At 57.0% G+C, this 16,699-nt stretch overlaps 3 protein-coding genes across 3 annotated transcripts in view; 2 read left to right on the top strand and 1 right to left on the bottom strand.

Annotated features, from left to right (window-relative positions):
* The window catches only part of LOC134507016 (ATP-dependent RNA helicase DDX19B), a 445,506-nt gene that overhangs the window by 62,792 nt on the left and 366,015 nt on the right, over window positions 1-16,699 (top strand). The window lies entirely within an intron of this gene.
* Window positions 303-4,895, top strand: AGMAT (agmatinase). The gene is made up of 7 exons (XM_063317462.1): window positions 303-711; window positions 1,604-1,806; window positions 1,979-2,027; window positions 2,113-2,308; window positions 2,954-3,133; window positions 3,550-3,634; window positions 4,121-4,895. The coding sequence occupies exons 1-7, from the start codon at window positions 338-340 to the stop codon at window positions 4,213-4,215; spliced, it is 1,182 nt and encodes a 393-aa protein (XP_063173532.1). The 5' UTR covers window positions 303-337; the 3' UTR covers window positions 4,216-4,895.
* Window positions 6,892-15,502, bottom strand: DNAJC16 (DnaJ heat shock protein family (Hsp40) member C16). The gene is made up of 14 exons (XM_063317483.1): window positions 15,055-15,502; window positions 14,416-14,482; window positions 13,307-13,652; window positions 12,805-12,989; window positions 12,242-12,346; window positions 11,630-11,788; window positions 10,607-10,737; window positions 9,977-10,160; window positions 9,240-9,422; window positions 8,696-8,772; window positions 8,103-8,183; window positions 7,894-7,989; window positions 7,470-7,637; window positions 6,892-7,310 (listed from the first exon to the last, which is right to left on the bottom strand). Exons 1-14 carry the CDS (start codon window positions 15,219-15,221, stop codon window positions 6,917-6,919), a joined length of 2,343 nt encoding a protein of 780 aa, XP_063173553.1. The 5' UTR covers window positions 15,222-15,502; the 3' UTR covers window positions 6,892-6,916.

The following is a 16,699-nucleotide window of genomic DNA, read 5'->3' as shown; positions in this document are numbered from 1 at the left end:
ACACGTTGGCTGCAGTCCAGGCACCTGCTAATTCACATCGCTTTAAAAGGGTTTCTTCAAGGGTTTTTTATTTCTGGTCGCCAAAGTTTAAGAGTTGGAATGGTGGAGGAAAGCGGGGGGGAGGGGTTTACGGTCATCCAGATGCTAAATTCACTACTGCTTCTCAGCTGTCCAACATGCCAGGCTTGGGCAGGTTTTCTCTTCCCTGGTCCATCCCCCAGAAGGTGGGCAGTGCTGTGCCCTTTGCCCTTTGGCCACTGGGAGGAGGGAGGGACTGGGAGACATTTCTCCTTGGCAGCCACTAGGAAGCCTCTTCCTCTGCCGCCGCTGCTGGGGCATGGGCAGCCTCTCTGCCTGGGGGGGCAAAGCCCTCTTTCAGGGCTTGTTTCTCGGGGTCCAGGCACCCCTGCGAATGGCCCCTGTCCTGGCCCTGCACTCCTGCTGCAGCTGGGCCTGCCCAGCCCCCTGGGGCACTGGCTCCAAGCCCCCCGGGGGCTCCCTTCTGCGTGGCCTCCTGGCCAGGAGGCCGCCCTGCCCTTGCCAGGCCTCGGGCTCTGCTTTCAACATGCCCCCCAGCGCTGAAGACACGGCCAGGCCCGTGGGGATATGCTCCATGTTCAGACTGCCCGTGTGGGATTCGGCTGAAGGGCTGGATGTGGCGTTCGTGGGGGTCCCTCTGGACACCGGGACCTCCAACCGCCCTGGGGCCAGGTAAGGGCAACCCTCTGGGGATGGGGGGTGAAGGCTCGCTGGGGGGGCAGGACTTTGTGGGATGGGCTTTCAATCTGCCACTCAGGCAGGGAAAAGGCCTGCATCGAATTACAGGCATAATCGACATAATTTACCCAGTTTGCTATCTCCGCCTTGGACCATTTTGCCAGCTCTTTAGCGGTTAACGTTACCCATTCCTGTGGCTCCGGTTGGGCCCTTCTGATCCAAGCTCAGCTGCTTCCAGATGGGCGTAGGCCACAGAGAGCGGGCACCACAGTCCAGCAGGCTCAGAAGGTGCCCTGGTGGGGATGGCTAATCTGGGCTCAGAACTCCAGGAACACTTCTGCCTGGCCTTTGCTGCCTGGCTGACTCGGTGAAAGAGGAGCACCCCATTTGGAGGGCAGCAGCCAGGGGGGCGCCAGCCCACCTGACTCCAGATGGGCCACCGTCCAGCACATCAGCCCAAGTGCTACCCTCTCAGTCCCCTTGGCAGCTCCAGAGAGCCACTTTGAGCATTGTGCCCTGAAACATGGAGCATCTGAGCCCACTTCGTTCTCACAGGGAATGGAGCCTGGGCAGCTCTGTGGCAGCGGGTTGCTTAAGCATAATGTCTAGTGTGTTTTAATTTCATTTGCAAGACACCTAAAGGTTCAGCGGAGCATCCAGCCCACTTCCGGACAGCTGGAAGCAAACGGCTTTGGCTGGGCTTTGGAGTGCCTGCAGAGTTGGCACCCCACGTATCTCCAGGCAGGGGGGTGGGATCCTATCAAATGGGGCTGCCATTAGGAGCACATGTGTGCATGCCATGTTGCACTACAAGAAGTCAAGGTGGCCGACACATTGCCTTTTCCACGGGCTGCACAATGCAGACTGAAAGCAGATGCTTCTCCAGGTTTGGCCCTCGCCACCTCCGTGCTGAGTCAGCCATGATGCGTGCTTTCAACCCAAGCACCGGGGCAGATCCCTACCACTCGCTCCTGGTTGCCGACATTGGGGACGTCCACGTCAACCTGTATGATCTGAAGGACAGCTGCCGGCAAATCCGGGAAGCCTTTCGGAAGATTGTGGCGGGCAGCTGCATCCCCCTCACACTGGGTAAGCCGAGTGGCTGCAGACAGACAGAGAGAGATGGTAGGGTCAGTCTGCACCATGCGAGGGCTACTCATCTCCCCCTCCGTACCATCATGTGGCGGGCAGTTCCACAGATTTCTGCCCACGTAAAAGCTCAGGAGCTGCTAGTCATCTACTCTGCTTTTGGGCCTTGCAGGCGGAGACCACACGATCACATACCCCATCCTGCAGGCAATGGCAGAAAAGTGAGTCCAAAGTGGGGCTGGCAGTTGCGGAAAAGTGGGCGCTGTGGGTCTTTCAAGGGTGCCAGCCACCCTCTCCTCCCCACAGGCATGGCCCGGTGGGACTGGTCCATGTGGATGCTCATACCGACACTGGTGACCGTGCCCTGGGGGAACGGATCTACCATGGCACCCCATTCCGGCGCTGCGTGGAAGACGGGCTGCTCGATTGCCAGCGGGTCATTCAGATTGGGATCCGGGGGTCCTCCTACTCTCCAGATCCATACAAGTTTTGCTGGGATCAGGTGAGCCCTGCGGCCCCCGTTGGAAATCTCTCTAGGTCTCCCAATGAAGAAGAGGGGTCCTTCTTTCTAGCAGAACCAGATTTCTGGGGCAGAAGCAAAATGGGGGATTAAAACTGCTGGGGTGGGTGGTGAATGGAGGAGGGATGCAGAGGAAGGGTCCTTGAAGCCCCCTCAGTCAACCCCCACTTAATTCCAGAATCAGCAACAGAGCTTTGGAGGCCTGGATTCAATGTTATATAGCCTGTCGTCCTCCTGCGGCAGGTTGTTCCACTGTCTTTCTCCTAATGTCTCCCCAAAGTCACATTTTGTGAGATGGGCGGCTGTATGAGTATGATGAATGAATGAATGAATGAATGAATGAATGAATGAATGAATCAATCAATCAATCAATCAATCAATCAATCAGTCTGCCTTCCTTTGTGCAGGGAGGCTTCTGGGAGTGACTCACATTCAGCTTTGAACAGGGAGTGCTTGTGCAACATGGGCATTCCCTGTGCAAATCCACCCTTTAAGCTAACTGGGACTTACTCTCAGATAGCAGAAAGCTTTGTGTGGCTGGGAGGAGCCCACCCCTTTTGGAAGACCCCTGTGTTCCCTTTCCAATCATAGAGGCCCCTTCTCAGAGACCCTCCCTCCTTTCAACAGGGTTTCCGGGTGGTACTGGCGGAAGACTGCTGGATGAAGTCGCTGGTCCCATTGATGGCGGACGTGAGGAAGCAGATGGGGGACAAGCCTGTGTACATCAGCTTTGACATTGACGGGCTGGATCCGGCCTACGCCCCTGGCACGGGGACCCCTGAGATTGCGGGTCTCACCCCAGCCCAGGTAAGCCAGGGTAAACAGGTCAGCTCTGCTGTGTGTGCCCAGCCGTGGTGGCTTGTGAACCCACTATGGTTTAATGTGTGAACCCAGCTAGTGTTTCTCGTCCTGCAAATCAGAGAAAATGCGTTCCTACCCTGTGAGCTCAGAGGGCGTTCAGAGGAGAGCGACGAGGGTCCTCCACAGCGCAATCAAAGGGAGGTTCTGGGGAAACATCAGGCCAGGAGTGCAACTGGAAAGTGGAACACACCCCAGCAGAAGCTGCCCAGACTTTGGGGGCCGGGGGCTGCTTTAACTTCCTGCCCTGGGAGCCTTCAGAGGCCCTGTCCCACTTGGGGACTGTCCTGAGATGCCCCTGGCCGGAGCCAGCGTTCCCCAGAGGCCTCTCTGCCTGCCCACTTCCCGTTCTTGCTTCCCCCCAGGCCCTGGAGATCATCCGAGGCTGCCGAGGGTTACGCATCGTGGGGGGGGACCTTGTAGAAGTCGCTCCCGTGTACGATCCTTCTGGTAAGGGGGCTTGGGGAGGGCCTGGCATTCCATTCCCCCAATGTCAGATTACATGCAGAGTGTTTTGGCTGCCACTGGGCAGAGAGCAGTCCTGCCCTGCTGAGGAATTGCCAGCCTCTTCTGTGCCCTGGTACCCTTCAGGTGGGCTGAGCTGGCCACCCCTCAGCTTGGGGCGACAAGCCAGCTTCCTACCCTATTCCACAGATTGGAAGGCTGAAGCTGACGAGAGGACGTTGGGGATCCACGTTCCTTCCCCCTCCCAAACTTGGGGGCTACACCAGCAGGAGGTCAACATAAATTGGGGCGGGGGCTTCAGCTGCTTTTCTGCGGCTTCAGAGATGCGCGTTGCTTGGAAAACAGCCTTCTCTGAGGGCCCAAAATCTAAGTTACTTTTGGAAAAACCAAAATAGCAAATCATACCCGCATTTGCAAAAAGCGGTGCCCTGAATTGATCTTGAAGAAACGTGTTATGTTCTCTGCTTACAGGTAACACAGCTCTCCTGGGGGCAAACCTGCTCTTCGAAATGCTGTGCGCCCTCCCCGGGGTGAAGACGGTGCAGTCCCATTCCCAAAATGTCTGATTTTGTGCTCAGAGAATAGAAGGGGATTCCACCCGTCCCCGCAGTATCCTACCCTTGCAATACCCGTACGAGGCACCTTTGGACTCCTGTTTTTAGAACACCAAGTTGCTAGTCCTTAATGCTGCAGCAAAAGGAAAAACTGGCAAGAGACAGGGTCCTGGTAGTTTCCATCAGTCCTTTCAGGAAGGTGGGGAGACCAAAGATGCATCCAGCAACACCCGCTGAGTCCCGTTTTTCCCCCAAGAAGGCAATGCTTTGCAGGAGAAGCACAGGGAAGGTTCACTGGGGGACGGGATTTATTGAGAGGATGGTAGGAACCCAGATCCAAGGAAGATGCAGCTGCCCCTCAGACTCCCTCGGGACACGCAGGAGCTGATGCAGCTCACGTTTGGTGCAACGTCCCTTTTCCAGCCCTCCGTCTCAGCCAAGGCCCCTGATGCATCATGCAAGAACAGGGCCCCTAAGTGAATCCCGCCCAGCGCAAAGGATTTCCAGTGTGGACGCAGCCACCAAGGAGCAGCTGGACAGTCCCCGCTGGCTAATTAAAGTTGAGGTTGCATCATCTTGTGGTCAGACATTAAAATAGTTTATTTCAGCTTCAAACTGGTTAAGAGTCTTAAAGCAAAGCAGACCCAAAATAAAGGTAGTGCTTGTTCACAGATACCCAGAAAGAAGGGGGGGGGAGACAATTGCTGCCCAATAAATTATGTATTCCCTGGCACCCTACTCCCACCCCAGTATCAAAAGTGCGAAATACACTGCTCTCCTTCCTGCCTGGGTTGCAATGCCCATCCCTTTCAGGCACACACATTTTCTACAGCAGCTGGGAGGCAACGGGTAGTGGCAGGCGTGGGGGAACGGTGCTTGCCAAGGTGGGGCACGGGCATGGGGTGGACAGCTGAAGGTGGCCTGACTCAGGCTCCAGGTTGCGCAACGAAGAGCATGGGCAGGGCTCCCTTTGGCCGTGGGCCACCTGGAGGGGTGACAGCTGCGTCAGGGCCAGCATTGCTATTTTCGGCCAGTAGCCGTCGTTTGGCAACGGCCTCGGCCTGGGCACGGCCTCTTGGCAGCCAGAGAGCAAGCAGACTGGAGTCAAAGGCAGATCTAGTGCCCAGGCCGGCCAGCCGCCCACCCCAAGAGGGGGGCAGCCGCCTGGACCAAGTGTGATTTATGGCCACCCTGCAAGCAGCCCCCAGCCCTTGGCACCTTCTCCAAAACTTTCTGTGTAAGGGGACCTTTTCTCATCTCTTGCCAGAGGTTTGGCGACAGTGACTGGAACAGCCTGGGAATGCGATTCCCCCCACCATTGGGGGCGGTGGGGGCTGCTTCCCCACCTAGCCAGTTTTGTGTGTGAGGATGCGCTTCTGAGACAGTGCAAGGCAGATTGGGGGGGGGGGGACATTAAACCCGGCACACTGGGAAAAGGCATGCAATGTAGCGCAAAAATAAAGCTCACCCCTCCCTCTCCTCATTTCCCCCATTGTAAAGTTGCTCAGGCTGCAGAACTCTGGAGCAGCTTGCGGTCTGGGTTATATTTCTGAGCAGTACCTTTCATGGAGAAAACTAGCACCTCAGGAAAGGGCGGCTCTTGAGTCACCTCTGACCTGCCTGGTCGTTGGAAGGGAGAAGCGGCCACGTTGCGTCCTTCCCCCCCAGGCAGCGTTTGAAACCCACCCTACCCCCAGGTCTTCTATAGCAATCTATTTAGACATGTAGATCAAACTCAAAGGACACCCCCCCCAAAAGACACAGATTTTGCCCCACCCTGAGCAAGGGCGAAAAGAGGTAAAAAGGCAGCTTCACAATTTTGTAAACAAGCAACTGAAACAAGGCCAGTTTCATCCATGACAGCTCGGCGGAGGGCTGGGGGGGGGGTCTAGCATCCATTTCAACAGGCGACTGGGCAGTTCAGCCATCGCTCGACCTTAATGAGATTCAAGGGCGCTGGGAAACTTTACCAGCCATGGCTCTAGACTAGACATCTTCAGACAGGAAGCCACAGAGAAGACGCAGGGAGGCGCTGGGAAGATCTGTGCGCGGCCAAAGCCCGCAGGGGCCTGGCCAGGATCGCTCTGCGGAGGGGCTCGGCTTCCACAGATCTGGAGGGCGTGCAGGGCTGGCACATGCCCCCACACCCCTGCTGGGCTGCCTGGCCTGTTACCCCATCAGCACCCCAGGAGATCCCCTCCCACACGCCCCGAGTCCCTTGCCCCTGGGGAAGACGTGGCCGGCCGGAACCGCTTAGGAGACGGGCCCCGTCGCATGCAGGGGGAGACCGGGCCTGAACAGCCGAGCCACCCGTGGACAGTCTGGGGAGCCTCGAAACCCGTCTCTGAAGGAACAGCAGCCGTAAAAATCCGCACGTAAAGAGTTCTGACAGCAGCAGCGGTGTCTCTCGACTTCCCAAAGGTTGGGGGAGGAGGAGGGGGCAGGGGGAGGAGGGGGAGGGACCGCACCCCATCCGCTCACCCCGGACGTCCAGCCTACTTGATGCCGGAGGGTCTGTTGGCACCCTTCTCCGGCGGCTCCTGGGCAAAGACGTGGTTTCTAACTCGCCAGGCCTAAGAGGAGTCATCTAAAAGCTACCGTCTATCCCACCCCGTGGAAACCCTCCACAGCCAGCTGCTCCGCGGTGTCCTCTTTCCAAGTCTGCAAGGACCCAGTCGCTTCCCAACCCTTCTTTGACGGCTTTAATCCGGGCTCAGTCCAGCGCGGGCCAGGAGGGGATATAGAACCTCTGCAGCGAGCCCTCCAGGAGCCGCTCCATCCACAGGGACAGCCGGTGGAGCTTGCCCTTCGCGGACCGCCCCCGCGGGCTGCAGGATGCGGAGGGCCCACCCCAGGTGCCCCCCGGGTCGGCGTCCTCGTGGGGGCCCAGCCGGCCATCGCCCTCCTCCAGCCGGGGGGGCCGGAAGAGGCAGAAGTACTTCTTGTGGCCGTTGAGGGCCAGGACGTAGCCGGCGTAGTCGCGCTCCAGGAAGTGCTTGTCGTACTGATGGGGGACCGGGGCCGCGTCCTGCGCAAACTCCAGCACATCCTCCAGCCACTCCCGGTGCTTGTCGAGGCTCAGGAAGGAGAAATGGAGGCAGCTGCTCCTGGGGAGGGGGGAGAAGGGAGCGTTGAGGGGGCCCCGCGAAGGGCGGCGTGGGCGGTGTCCCGCCTCGTGGGAGGCCCCGGAGCTCCGAAGGCCGCAACAGCCCTGCCCCTCCCCTCCCACGCCTCCGGGGCCCGAGGAGCGCCCCCGGCAGACAAACCCGGTGAAAGTGAAGACCTCCTGAGCGAACTTCTGCAGCAAAGGTGTTTTGCTGGAGTTGGAGAGCACGAGGACCACGTTCATGTGGCCGGGCCTCAGGCGCACCAGGTTGCTGGTGTAGGTGATGTCTGTGAGCTCCGTCACTTTCACGGAGTACTTTCTGGGAAACCTACGGGGAGCGCAAGGCAGTTGTTTACTTTGCAGGGCAAACCTGCGGGGAGGAATCGCAGCGGAGGTCAAGGGAAATGCGGGGCTTTGGATAGGAGAAAAGCGAGGAAGGCCCAGGATGTGCCAGAAAGGACCGAGGCGTTTTAGCACGAGCCAGCCACGTGATGCAGCTGCTAAAAAGGCCAGCACCATCGCTGGTCGCGTTACTAACGCCAACATAGCCTCCCAAACCCAACGACAAAGACAGGAGGAAGAACCTGTCTTCTTTGGTGAAGCTCATGTCGTTCTTCTCGCTCTTGGGGGGAGGGTCCTCCTTCTTGGGGGGAGGCAAATCTCTCTCGTCACTCGAATCGCTGGAAAAGAGAAACTGGGGGCTGGGACCCTGCCTCATCTGCCCCGATTCCCCCTCAGCAAACACCTCTTGTCCCTTCTGAAGACAGGACACAAGCGGCCGACAGAGGCTGACCTGAACGCTTGAACTATCACCGTCCCAAACAGGATGAAGAGGGCCGAAAAGATCAGGGAGAGCAAAGGCATCATTTCCCGCCTGGAAGAGAGAGACGTGGTAAAAGCCGCCTCTGCCCCACATCCCCCTCCTGCCCCCGAAGGCTGTGCCGTGGGGGAGGGAGAAAGCAGAGCCAGAGCTAAGGGGCAGCAGGGTGGGAAAGCCAAAGCTGGGAGTGGCCTCTCTAGATTGCGCAGAGGCCTGCAGCTATTGTGGGGGGGGGGAGCGGAGTAATAAAAAACAGGAAGGGGGGAGCCCAGTCTACTGCCAGGAGTTCAGCCCCACCAGATCAGCCGGAGCAGGGGGGCCCTGCCCTCCTCAGCCAGCCCGCTTGCTTGCTTCCTTGGATGATGCGGACACTTGCAAGCGGTTGGGGGGGGGGGGAAAGGAACGACAAGATTTGCGGCCTTTCTTCACAAGCCTGATGGCTGGGGGGGGGCTGGGAATTATGGGCTTTGGAGGCGCTCGGCACAGGAGCTTCGGTGGACCTGCCGAGGGATCCCTTGGAGTTTGGAGGCCCGAAGCGAGAGACGAGCGCACTTCTGAACACGCACCAGTTGCTGCGGAAGAGGCCGTCCCAGCAGCCCGTGGCGTAGTCCACAGTGGAGTAGAACCATCGGAGGAAGAAAACCTGCGTCGGGGAGGGGGGGAGATGGCGACAGAGAGGGCGGTTAGCAGGGATGCTGAAACACGGGGAGGGGCAAGGACTGAACGCTGCCTTTGGCAAAGCAGCTGAGCGGCCTCAGGGCAGGGGGAAAGGCCGGCGGGGCTTCCTTCCAGGAGCGTGTGAACCACCCCCAGAGGAAATCAAAGCCGGTCTTTGAAAAACAGCCAAACTCTCGTGAGAATTCGAAAGAAGCCAGAATGCCACTGGATTTCCAGGGTTCTGCCCTGAAGCCTCGAGAGGCTGAGGCAATCGTGAGATCTGCCGGGGCTCGACTGCTCTGCGGCTTTGGCACCGGCCCACCAGGGTGCTCGGCCTCCAAGCCGGCCGTCAACCCCCAGGGTCTGCGCGGTGGCTCACAGGCTGCTCCACTCAGCTGCTCCGTAAGACCCCCCCTGCCTCCCCACCCCCTTGGGAAAGGCCAGCGGGCTCACGGGAGCAAGCTCGTCAGTGAGGTCCGGCAGGACAGCATCCGAGGACAGAAAGGCCGCGTCCATCCTCAGCTGATCCAGGGAGTCCAGGAGGGTAAAGGTGTCCTCTTTGGTGCCCCTCCAGGGATCCTCCAGGGCCTTGTACACCACCCGCCCGGCACTGTTGCGTCTCTCGAGGATGACCACCTGCGCAGGAGGAGCCGTGGTTACTGGGAGGGCTTGAGAGCTCCAGAGAGTGTTGCCTGGCATGCTTTTCTTTAAAGCAGCACTGAAACAATGCCCAGCAATCCCCTTCTGTGGGCAGCAGCAGGCTTCCCTGGCTGGCCTCCAGAAGGATGGGCAACCACTTCCAATGGGGCCCAACTATGGGGGTGTAGCAAGGTGGGGAGGCAGGGGCCCTTCAGGGCTTATGAGCAGCACTTACGTTCCTCAAGAATGGGGAGGGCCGTTGCCCCCCCAGCGATGCAGGGACCCCCCCCATCTGAGACACCTCCCTCCCACCCCTCCACACAACCGGTGCCTATCCAGGTCCAGGGGGAGGGCCGGGCTTTGCTTTCCGTTTCTCTGCAGATTCTGCTGCCACCGAGGGAACTCAGGCGGGAGCCGCCTCCCCAGACTCAGCCCTCTCCAGAGGTGTGGACCATAACTCCCAGAATTCCCAGCCACGGCCTCACTGCTTGGGGGATGAGGGGGGGGCACCCAGACCCGAAGGCCAAGACAGAGACACGTGGAACACTCACAGCCGACTTGGCCTGAAACCAGACGTCACCCCGCAGCAAAGTGCGGGCAAAATCCTGCTGGTAGTCGCCAAAGATGTGCGCAAATCTCAGGGTCTCCTTGGTGTTGGCCACAGCAAAGGCCAGGAAGGCTTTGTAGCCCTCCGCGTGGTTCTCCCCCTCACCCGTGACCAAGACCACGCAGTACCTGCACCAACGAGAGGAAAAGGAGTGGGTGCTATCACATAGGAACGCCGAGGACTAGCTCCTTGGCTACAGTCCCTCCAAGACCCTTCTGAAGGGACCTGGGGAAGCCAAGGATTTGGGTTTGCCCACAACAGAAGGTTTTATTGCCTGTGGCCCTCCATGGATGCCTGGATTCCAATTCCCATCGGCCCCAGCCAGGGGTGGACAGGATCTGCCTGGGACCGGCCACCTCCGAGCCGCACACCCTCCAGGTGGGCGAACGGCCCAGAATTCTCCAGCCTGCTTGGCCGCCGCTGAGAATTCTGGGCGTTCGAGACCACCCATCTGCAGGTGCCCAGCTTGGAGGAGACCAACCTCGACAGACCTGTTAAAATGTTTCTGAGAGAAAGGCCCGGCCAGGCCCGGTGACGCCTGGATGGCGGGGGTCCCTCTCCATCGCCCACTCACTTGTGCTGATGGTGGGACTTCTTCACAGGACACAGTTCTTGGAAGAGCTTCTGACTGGTGAGCCGAGAGGCCACAAGGAACTTGTTCTGGGACAGGAAGTCGTCGATCAGTTGTTTTTTCATGTTGCGGGCCTGGAGGAAAGAGGGAAGCGGAGACGGTCAGGATGCTGGCCAAAAAGACGCTGAGGTGCCTTTTCCTACAACCAAAACTTCCCAGATTTTGGAGACGTAGAAGCAACTGCACAATAGTCGATGAAGCCGCAGATTTAAACTTGCCGGTCTGTTCCCTAAATCCTGCTTCGTTTTAACCATGGTTTGAGTAGCCTATGAAGGTTAGGCCCACACACGATCATACTAAGCCTTAAACCATGGCTTGCCAATCACATGGGGGCAACACACACTCCCGACGTGAAACAGGAAGCCGTGATGTGATCCTTTCATTTCTGACCTTAAGGTAGAAGTTGACTCCTGGCCCTTTGAGCCCCCTGCAAATCCCAGCTGCTGAGCGGCAAAGACACAGCACCCCAAAACTTTGAGAAGGGAAACATGAAAACCATGCATTCTAAAATACAGCTTTTTTGGTTGTTTTTTCAAGGAAGTCTTTTACTTGAGCCACCATGCCCCCTGCACAGCCTCATCACGCACTGCCTTCCCCATTTTGCACACCATGCCCACTGCCCAGACCAATAAAGTGAGGCTCCTAGTTTCCACAAACGTCCTGGCTTTCATCATTTTGGAATGACTCATCCTCCCCAAGTTCCTGCTGCCCCAACTCCCCCCAAAACAGGGCAGCAGGGATTTGGCAGCCATTCTCAATATTCAGAAACAGGTTATTTGGGGGAGGGGAGAAGATGCACCGATTTAAAAAGGGAGCAAAGCCAGGTCATGCCGTCACCTTCAGGGCCCCCCAAAGCCCTCAAGAGCTGGGGGAGGAAAGACAAATCGAAGGGGGAATACCTCCCCCCCACCTCCAAGGGTGTGTGTTGTGCCCAGGGCCCATGCAGGCAGCCCGGTGGGAACCTACCTGGATGACATCGGCGGGTTTCTCAATGTGTTCCTTGAAGACCATCATGGTAGGCGTGTAGACGTTAATGTTGTATTGGCTGGAAAGGGCTTCGGTGCCCTGGAGCCCCACGTACACATATCCAAAGGACAAGTAGTCTCGGTACGCAAAGGCAGTCAGCTGGAAGGGAAGCGGAGCCAGATGCCCATCGCAGACCCCTGTTCAATGCACTCCGAGGGACTCCCCCGGTCAACAGAGGGGAGGGGGAGCTGTTTAGCACCACAAGACGACAAAGCCCGGCTCCCTTTTTAACTTCCGTGCTTTTGTCCCTTACTACAAAGCGCAGCTTCCGTTCCTCCCCCGTGCCTCCTCAGAATCCCCCCCGCCCAGACTCCTGAACACCCTCCCTGGATGCATCCCTAGCAACACACCTCCAGTGCTGGGAAGAGATGTCCCGTTGAAGCTGGTAACTGGGGGGGCCTCTGCTGCAGACTGCCACGCCTGGGCAGCCGGGCTCCCCCGTCTATCCCCAAAGGCGGCTCCCTCCAAGGGCCAGGGGCCCAAGAGAAAAGGCACCAAAGGAGGGTTTCAGCCCCGGGGGGGGGGGCGGCCGAGGCCCAGCGGGAGCTTTACCTTGTACAATAACGGGACGAGGGGCGTGTGGTCGAAGAGGAGGACGTGAGGCTTGTTCTCTTTCTTCCAGTTCGACAGGAACCGGATGTAGTTTTGGTCCGTAATCTGTCGTGGGAGGAGGGAAGGCCGTCAGGCACCCTCTGCCAGCCGAGGGGAAAGGGGGCAGTGAAGCTGCTGCTGCCGCCTCAGACACCCGCTGCCTGATGGGGGGCAGACTCCCGTTAAGAGTTCCACGCCCAGCCTTGGCTCTTCAAAGGCGTTTCCCAACCCCCTTGCAGGACGGGTGCCGGACGTTTAAAAGTGAGCCCCAAACTTAGAAGCTGCTCTCCAAGCAGGGAGCAGCTTTGCAATTCTGATGGGGGCCCCTGAAGCCAGGTGCCGCCCACCCCGCCCCAGTCGCTTGCCTGCCTGCCTCCCTCCCCAAATAAGAGAGAAAAACAGCAGAAGGCGAAGAATAAACGGGGCTTTCCCAACCCGCCTGGCTCCTCCCTGGAAACCGAGGCAGGGTATGGGGAGGGGGCGTCTCAGTCACCGGGAGACCATCCCTGAGAGCCGCCCCTCACCTTCTCCACCAGGCCCCCCGGAAGGAGGCCCTCCACAAAGTGCCGGAGGTTCTCCCGGACCACCGCGTTGTGGAAGAAGGTGACCTTCCCGTTGATCAGCCCGAGGATGGACGGGGTGCTGTGCGCGCCAAGGTGCTGGGCCAGGCGCCTCTCGTAGCCCGCGTGGATGACACCGATCCCCACGCCTGGGAGAGGGAAGGACGGACCCCTCAGAACGGGAGCCGGCGTCAGGCCTCTCCACCCGGAAAGGGAGCTGAAGTCACGGGCCCGGACAGGCCTCCAGGCTAACCTAAGCTGGCCACCGCCCACCGCCGCTACGTAACGAGAGCGCCCCCATCAGAACGCCCAAATGGCCCCTGCCGCAGAGAGAAAAGCTTCGTGCGGCGAGCGGCTTCAACTCCAGCCGGCCCCCCACCGCCCAGCCGAAGATGAAGGCCCGGTGCCGGCCGCCAGCACCTGCCCGAAGCCCCCGGAAAGAGCCCGGCCCCCGGCCTTCTCTCACCCATCCCTTCGAGCTCCTGCACCACCTCCTTCCACACCGGCTCGATGTGGATGCAGCTGAAGCACCAGTCAGAGGTGATCTTGATCAGGTAGGGCTTCCGGAAGCTGTCCGGCACGACCTCGCTGACGTAGTGCGAGAAGTGGAGCAGGTGCTTCTCGTCGGTGGAGTCGCGGCGGTCCGAGTTGAAAGGGAAGTGGAAGAAGGACTCGTCGAAGTAGAAGCTTTCGTGGAAGGGGTGGAACGGGCGGTGCGGCTGCTGCTGCTGCTGCTGCTGGGGGAAGCCCTGGTTCTCGCCCACATCGCCGTAGCGGTCGAAGTTCCACCGCTTCTCCTCGTTGGACAGGATCTGTAACCGGCAACGGGCGCGGCACGTGATTTGCCTAACCTAAACTGCTATCGAGCAGGATGCCTCTGTGGGAGAGGACGCTATCCCAATTGGTCAGGAAGGGGTTAACCTTTCCCTTTCTGTACAGCTTGTCCTCGCTTAACGACCACAATTGGGACCAGAATTTCGGTTGCTAAGTGAAGCGGTTATTAAGCAAGCCCAACCCAACTTTACAACCTTTTTTGCGACAGTTGTTAAGTGAATCACTGTGGGTGTTAAGCAAACCACATGGACGTTAAGCGAGTCACATACTTCCCCATTGATTTTGCTTGCCAGAAGCTGGCCGGGAAGGTCAAAAATGGTGATGACATGACCTTGGGACACTGCAACGGTCATAAATGTGAACTGGTTCCCAAGTGCCCAAATTGTCATCATGTGACCATGGGGATGCTGCAATGGTCATAAGTGTGAGGACTGGTCACAAGTCAGTTTCCCAGCACTGTCGTAAGTCCAAACCATCACTAAACAAATGATTGTTAACTGAGGACTACCTGTATTTCGTGACACATGCACACTCTCACACCTCCCCAAATCAGCCCACTTGCGGCAAACAAGTTCAGCCATGCCCTGCTGCCAAGGGAAGTCGTCCATTGAGAAACCGATGGGCATAGATGTTAAATCCAAGTGGCCTCCATGTAACGAACGGAAGATGGACAACTGTGGCTGCCCATCTTCCACGCCTTTGCCAGTTCTGATACATAAACTCTGAACTTGGTCCCAGTACCTCATAGGCTTTGCTGATTTGTATAAACCTGTCTTCTGCTCCCGGATCTTTATTCTTGTCTGGATGCCTGGAAGATTGAGAAAAGCAGGTCAGCAACAGCTCAAGGGCAAGAATTGCCAGCTCCGCTGCAGCGGAGCATGTTTTTAATTTGGCTGCCTTTGATTGACTGTCATGCTGTCATAGTTAACTTTGTTTGTCCACCACCTCAAGAGGAAGACAAAACCAGCAGTATAAAAATGGGTCAAATACAGAAAATGGCCAAATAAAGGTGAGAAACAGCTACAAAGCTGGTCAAGCTGATGAACCCAATGACATTTAGTGAACGTAAGGCAGTGCTTCTCAACCTCAGGAACTTTAAGATGGGAGGATGCCAACTCCCAGAATTCTCCCAGCCAGCATGCTGACTGGGGGAATTCTGGGAGTTGGCGTCCGCCCATCTTAAAGTTCCTGAGGTTGAGAGACACTGGTGTAAGCTTTTTTGCGTCCTCCTGTGCTTTTAATTAGCCTCTGTTCACCTATTTTCACGTGACTACCAATTGGTCAGAGCAGAATTTACGAAAAACCCCATGTGTCAGCCGAGCAGTCTGGATAAGAATCACTTTAATGCTCATCAGAGCTGGATTTTTCTGGTTCACTCACCACTCCCGGGCGAGTTTCTTGTAGGCTTTTTTAATATCCGCCGGGCTCGCAGTCCTGCTGACGCCCAGGATCCGATACGGGTCAAAATCGACAGCCGACAAGATCTGCAAGGCCAGGACGAGGAAGAGGACCACCACCAGGGAGAGGCTGAGCCGTTTCATCTCCATCTCCTTTCCTGCAGGGGACCTGCCCAGGAGCCTTCCTAGACACAAGAAGACAGGAAGGGACGTTAGGGGCCGGGATATGGAAGATCCTCTTTCCTCCAGTCCGGGGCCAGTGCACTCCCTTCCTTCCTAATGCTCTTCCACAACCTTTCAAACCACTTTATTTCCCCCCAAAGCCCCTTTTAATCCTGCCATGCAGCCCAGAGAGACTGAAGCCACCTTAGGATTGGAGTGGACCTAATCTGCTTCTTTTCGGACAGATGGAACTGACAGGCCTTGCTACATTTTATTTATCCATCCATCCATTCCTCTCACTTCTCAAAAGCTGCACAGAAACAGGGTTGTTTTCTCAAGCAGAAGCCTGCAGGGAAGAGGCATATTTCTAGAGTTTATTTGGGTCAAAAATGAGGGAAAGGGAACTCAATAGCTAACAAGAGCAATCGGTGGCACTACTACGGATGTGTAAGTAATGGAATTCTTCAAACTGAGCTCAGTTCCTGGAGATGATAACAATAAGGCATCTATTTATTCCCTTAACCACAATCCCAAGGTGGCTTGCTCCAGTGGGAGTGGGGGCAGGAAATGGAATTAAGTTAGATTCACTGGACGTAGCCTGAAATGAGGTGATACATCTCTAGAAATACACAATATACAGAAAGACACTGACGAATAAGCCGAGCCTGAAGCTCATCTGATCCCAGCTTTCAAACCAATCCAGATAAAAGCCAAAAAACAAGACTTTTTAGAGAGAAAGAGAGTAACCCTTTAGCTCAGTTTTGGCACTATCCCAGTAATGTCAATAGCAACCCACCAGGACTTACACAGATACTGGTTCTGTGTGCAAAGCAGGGGACCCACGAATTAAGAAGCTGTCCCTTTTATTTCTCACTTTGGACTCTGTTTAATTTCTGCAGCTAAAAAATACTGCTAATCCTATCCTCCTCAAGGTCTCTTTCATAACCTGACAATACTGGTACTTTATAGCACAAAACAGACACAGCCATCAACAGATCCAGGGGAGCAATATAGATAGTTTTTGTGAAGACTGAGACAGATGCAGCCCAGCATTTTGTCACCGAGGAGTCGCCAGCCACAAGGTATTGGAAAATTTACAGAGAGGGCATTCCCAGTCTTAGAACGATCTGCCTCTGTCCCATTTAAACACGACGAACCACTTTCCATCGCCAACAGCAATCTGTCGTCTCTCCCAAAACCTTACGAGCAGAGAATACGACTCTTCTTCACCTGCAGTTTAGGGTCACCTGCCTCAGAGTCATAGTGCTAAATGCAACCAAAGGCAGGAGAGCTGCAGTTCAGCGACGCAGTTCTGCACGCTCCTTGCAGAAAATCTCCCGTTCAGCCCCGGCACTGGGGAAAGCCACTCTCTGAGCATCCAACACCTCTCGGCCACAAGGTGCAGAGGATGCCAAACTGGACAGGCGAGGCGGCCCCAGGCACTTGGCTCTGGACGCCCAGCATCC

The sequence above is a fragment of the Candoia aspera genome, chromosome 18 (genome assembly GCF_035149785.1).
Source record: "Candoia aspera isolate rCanAsp1 chromosome 18, rCanAsp1.hap2, whole genome shotgun sequence".
Classification (NCBI taxonomy): domain Eukaryota; kingdom Metazoa; phylum Chordata; class Lepidosauria; order Squamata; family Boidae; genus Candoia; species Candoia aspera.
The sequence above is the reverse complement of the archived record's forward strand: the minus strand, read 5'-3'. Positions and strand labels throughout refer to the sequence as shown.

What these genes read in the sequence shown, in the direction of transcription:
- DNAJC16 (XM_063317483.1), bottom strand. Translation starts at nt 15,221, where the DNA reads ATGGAGATGAAACGGCTCAGCCTCTCCCTGGTGGTGGTCCTCTTCCTC. An exon ending in GGTTTCAGGCCAAGTCGGCT is followed by an intron (nt 9,423 to 9,976) that starts GTGAGTGTTCCA and finishes CCTCCTGCGCAG; the next exon opens with GTGGTCATCCTCGAGAGACG. An exon ending in GTGATAGTTCAAGCGTTCAG is followed by an intron (nt 7,990 to 8,102) that starts GTCAGCCTCTGT and finishes TCTCTTTTCCAG; the next exon opens with CGATTCGAGTGACGAGAGAG.
- AGMAT (XM_063317462.1), top strand. Translation starts at nt 338, where the DNA reads ATGGGCAGCCTCTCTGCCTGGGGGGGCAAAGCCCTCTTTCAGGGCTTG. An exon ending in CGGGTCTCACCCCAGCCCAG is followed by an intron (nt 3,134 to 3,549) that starts GTAAGCCAGGGT and finishes GCTTCCCCCCAG; the next exon opens with GCCCTGGAGATCATCCGAGG. An exon ending in TCCCGTGTACGATCCTTCTG is followed by an intron (nt 3,635 to 4,120) that starts GTAAGGGGGCTT and finishes CTCTGCTTACAG; the next exon opens with GTAACACAGCTCTCCTGGGG.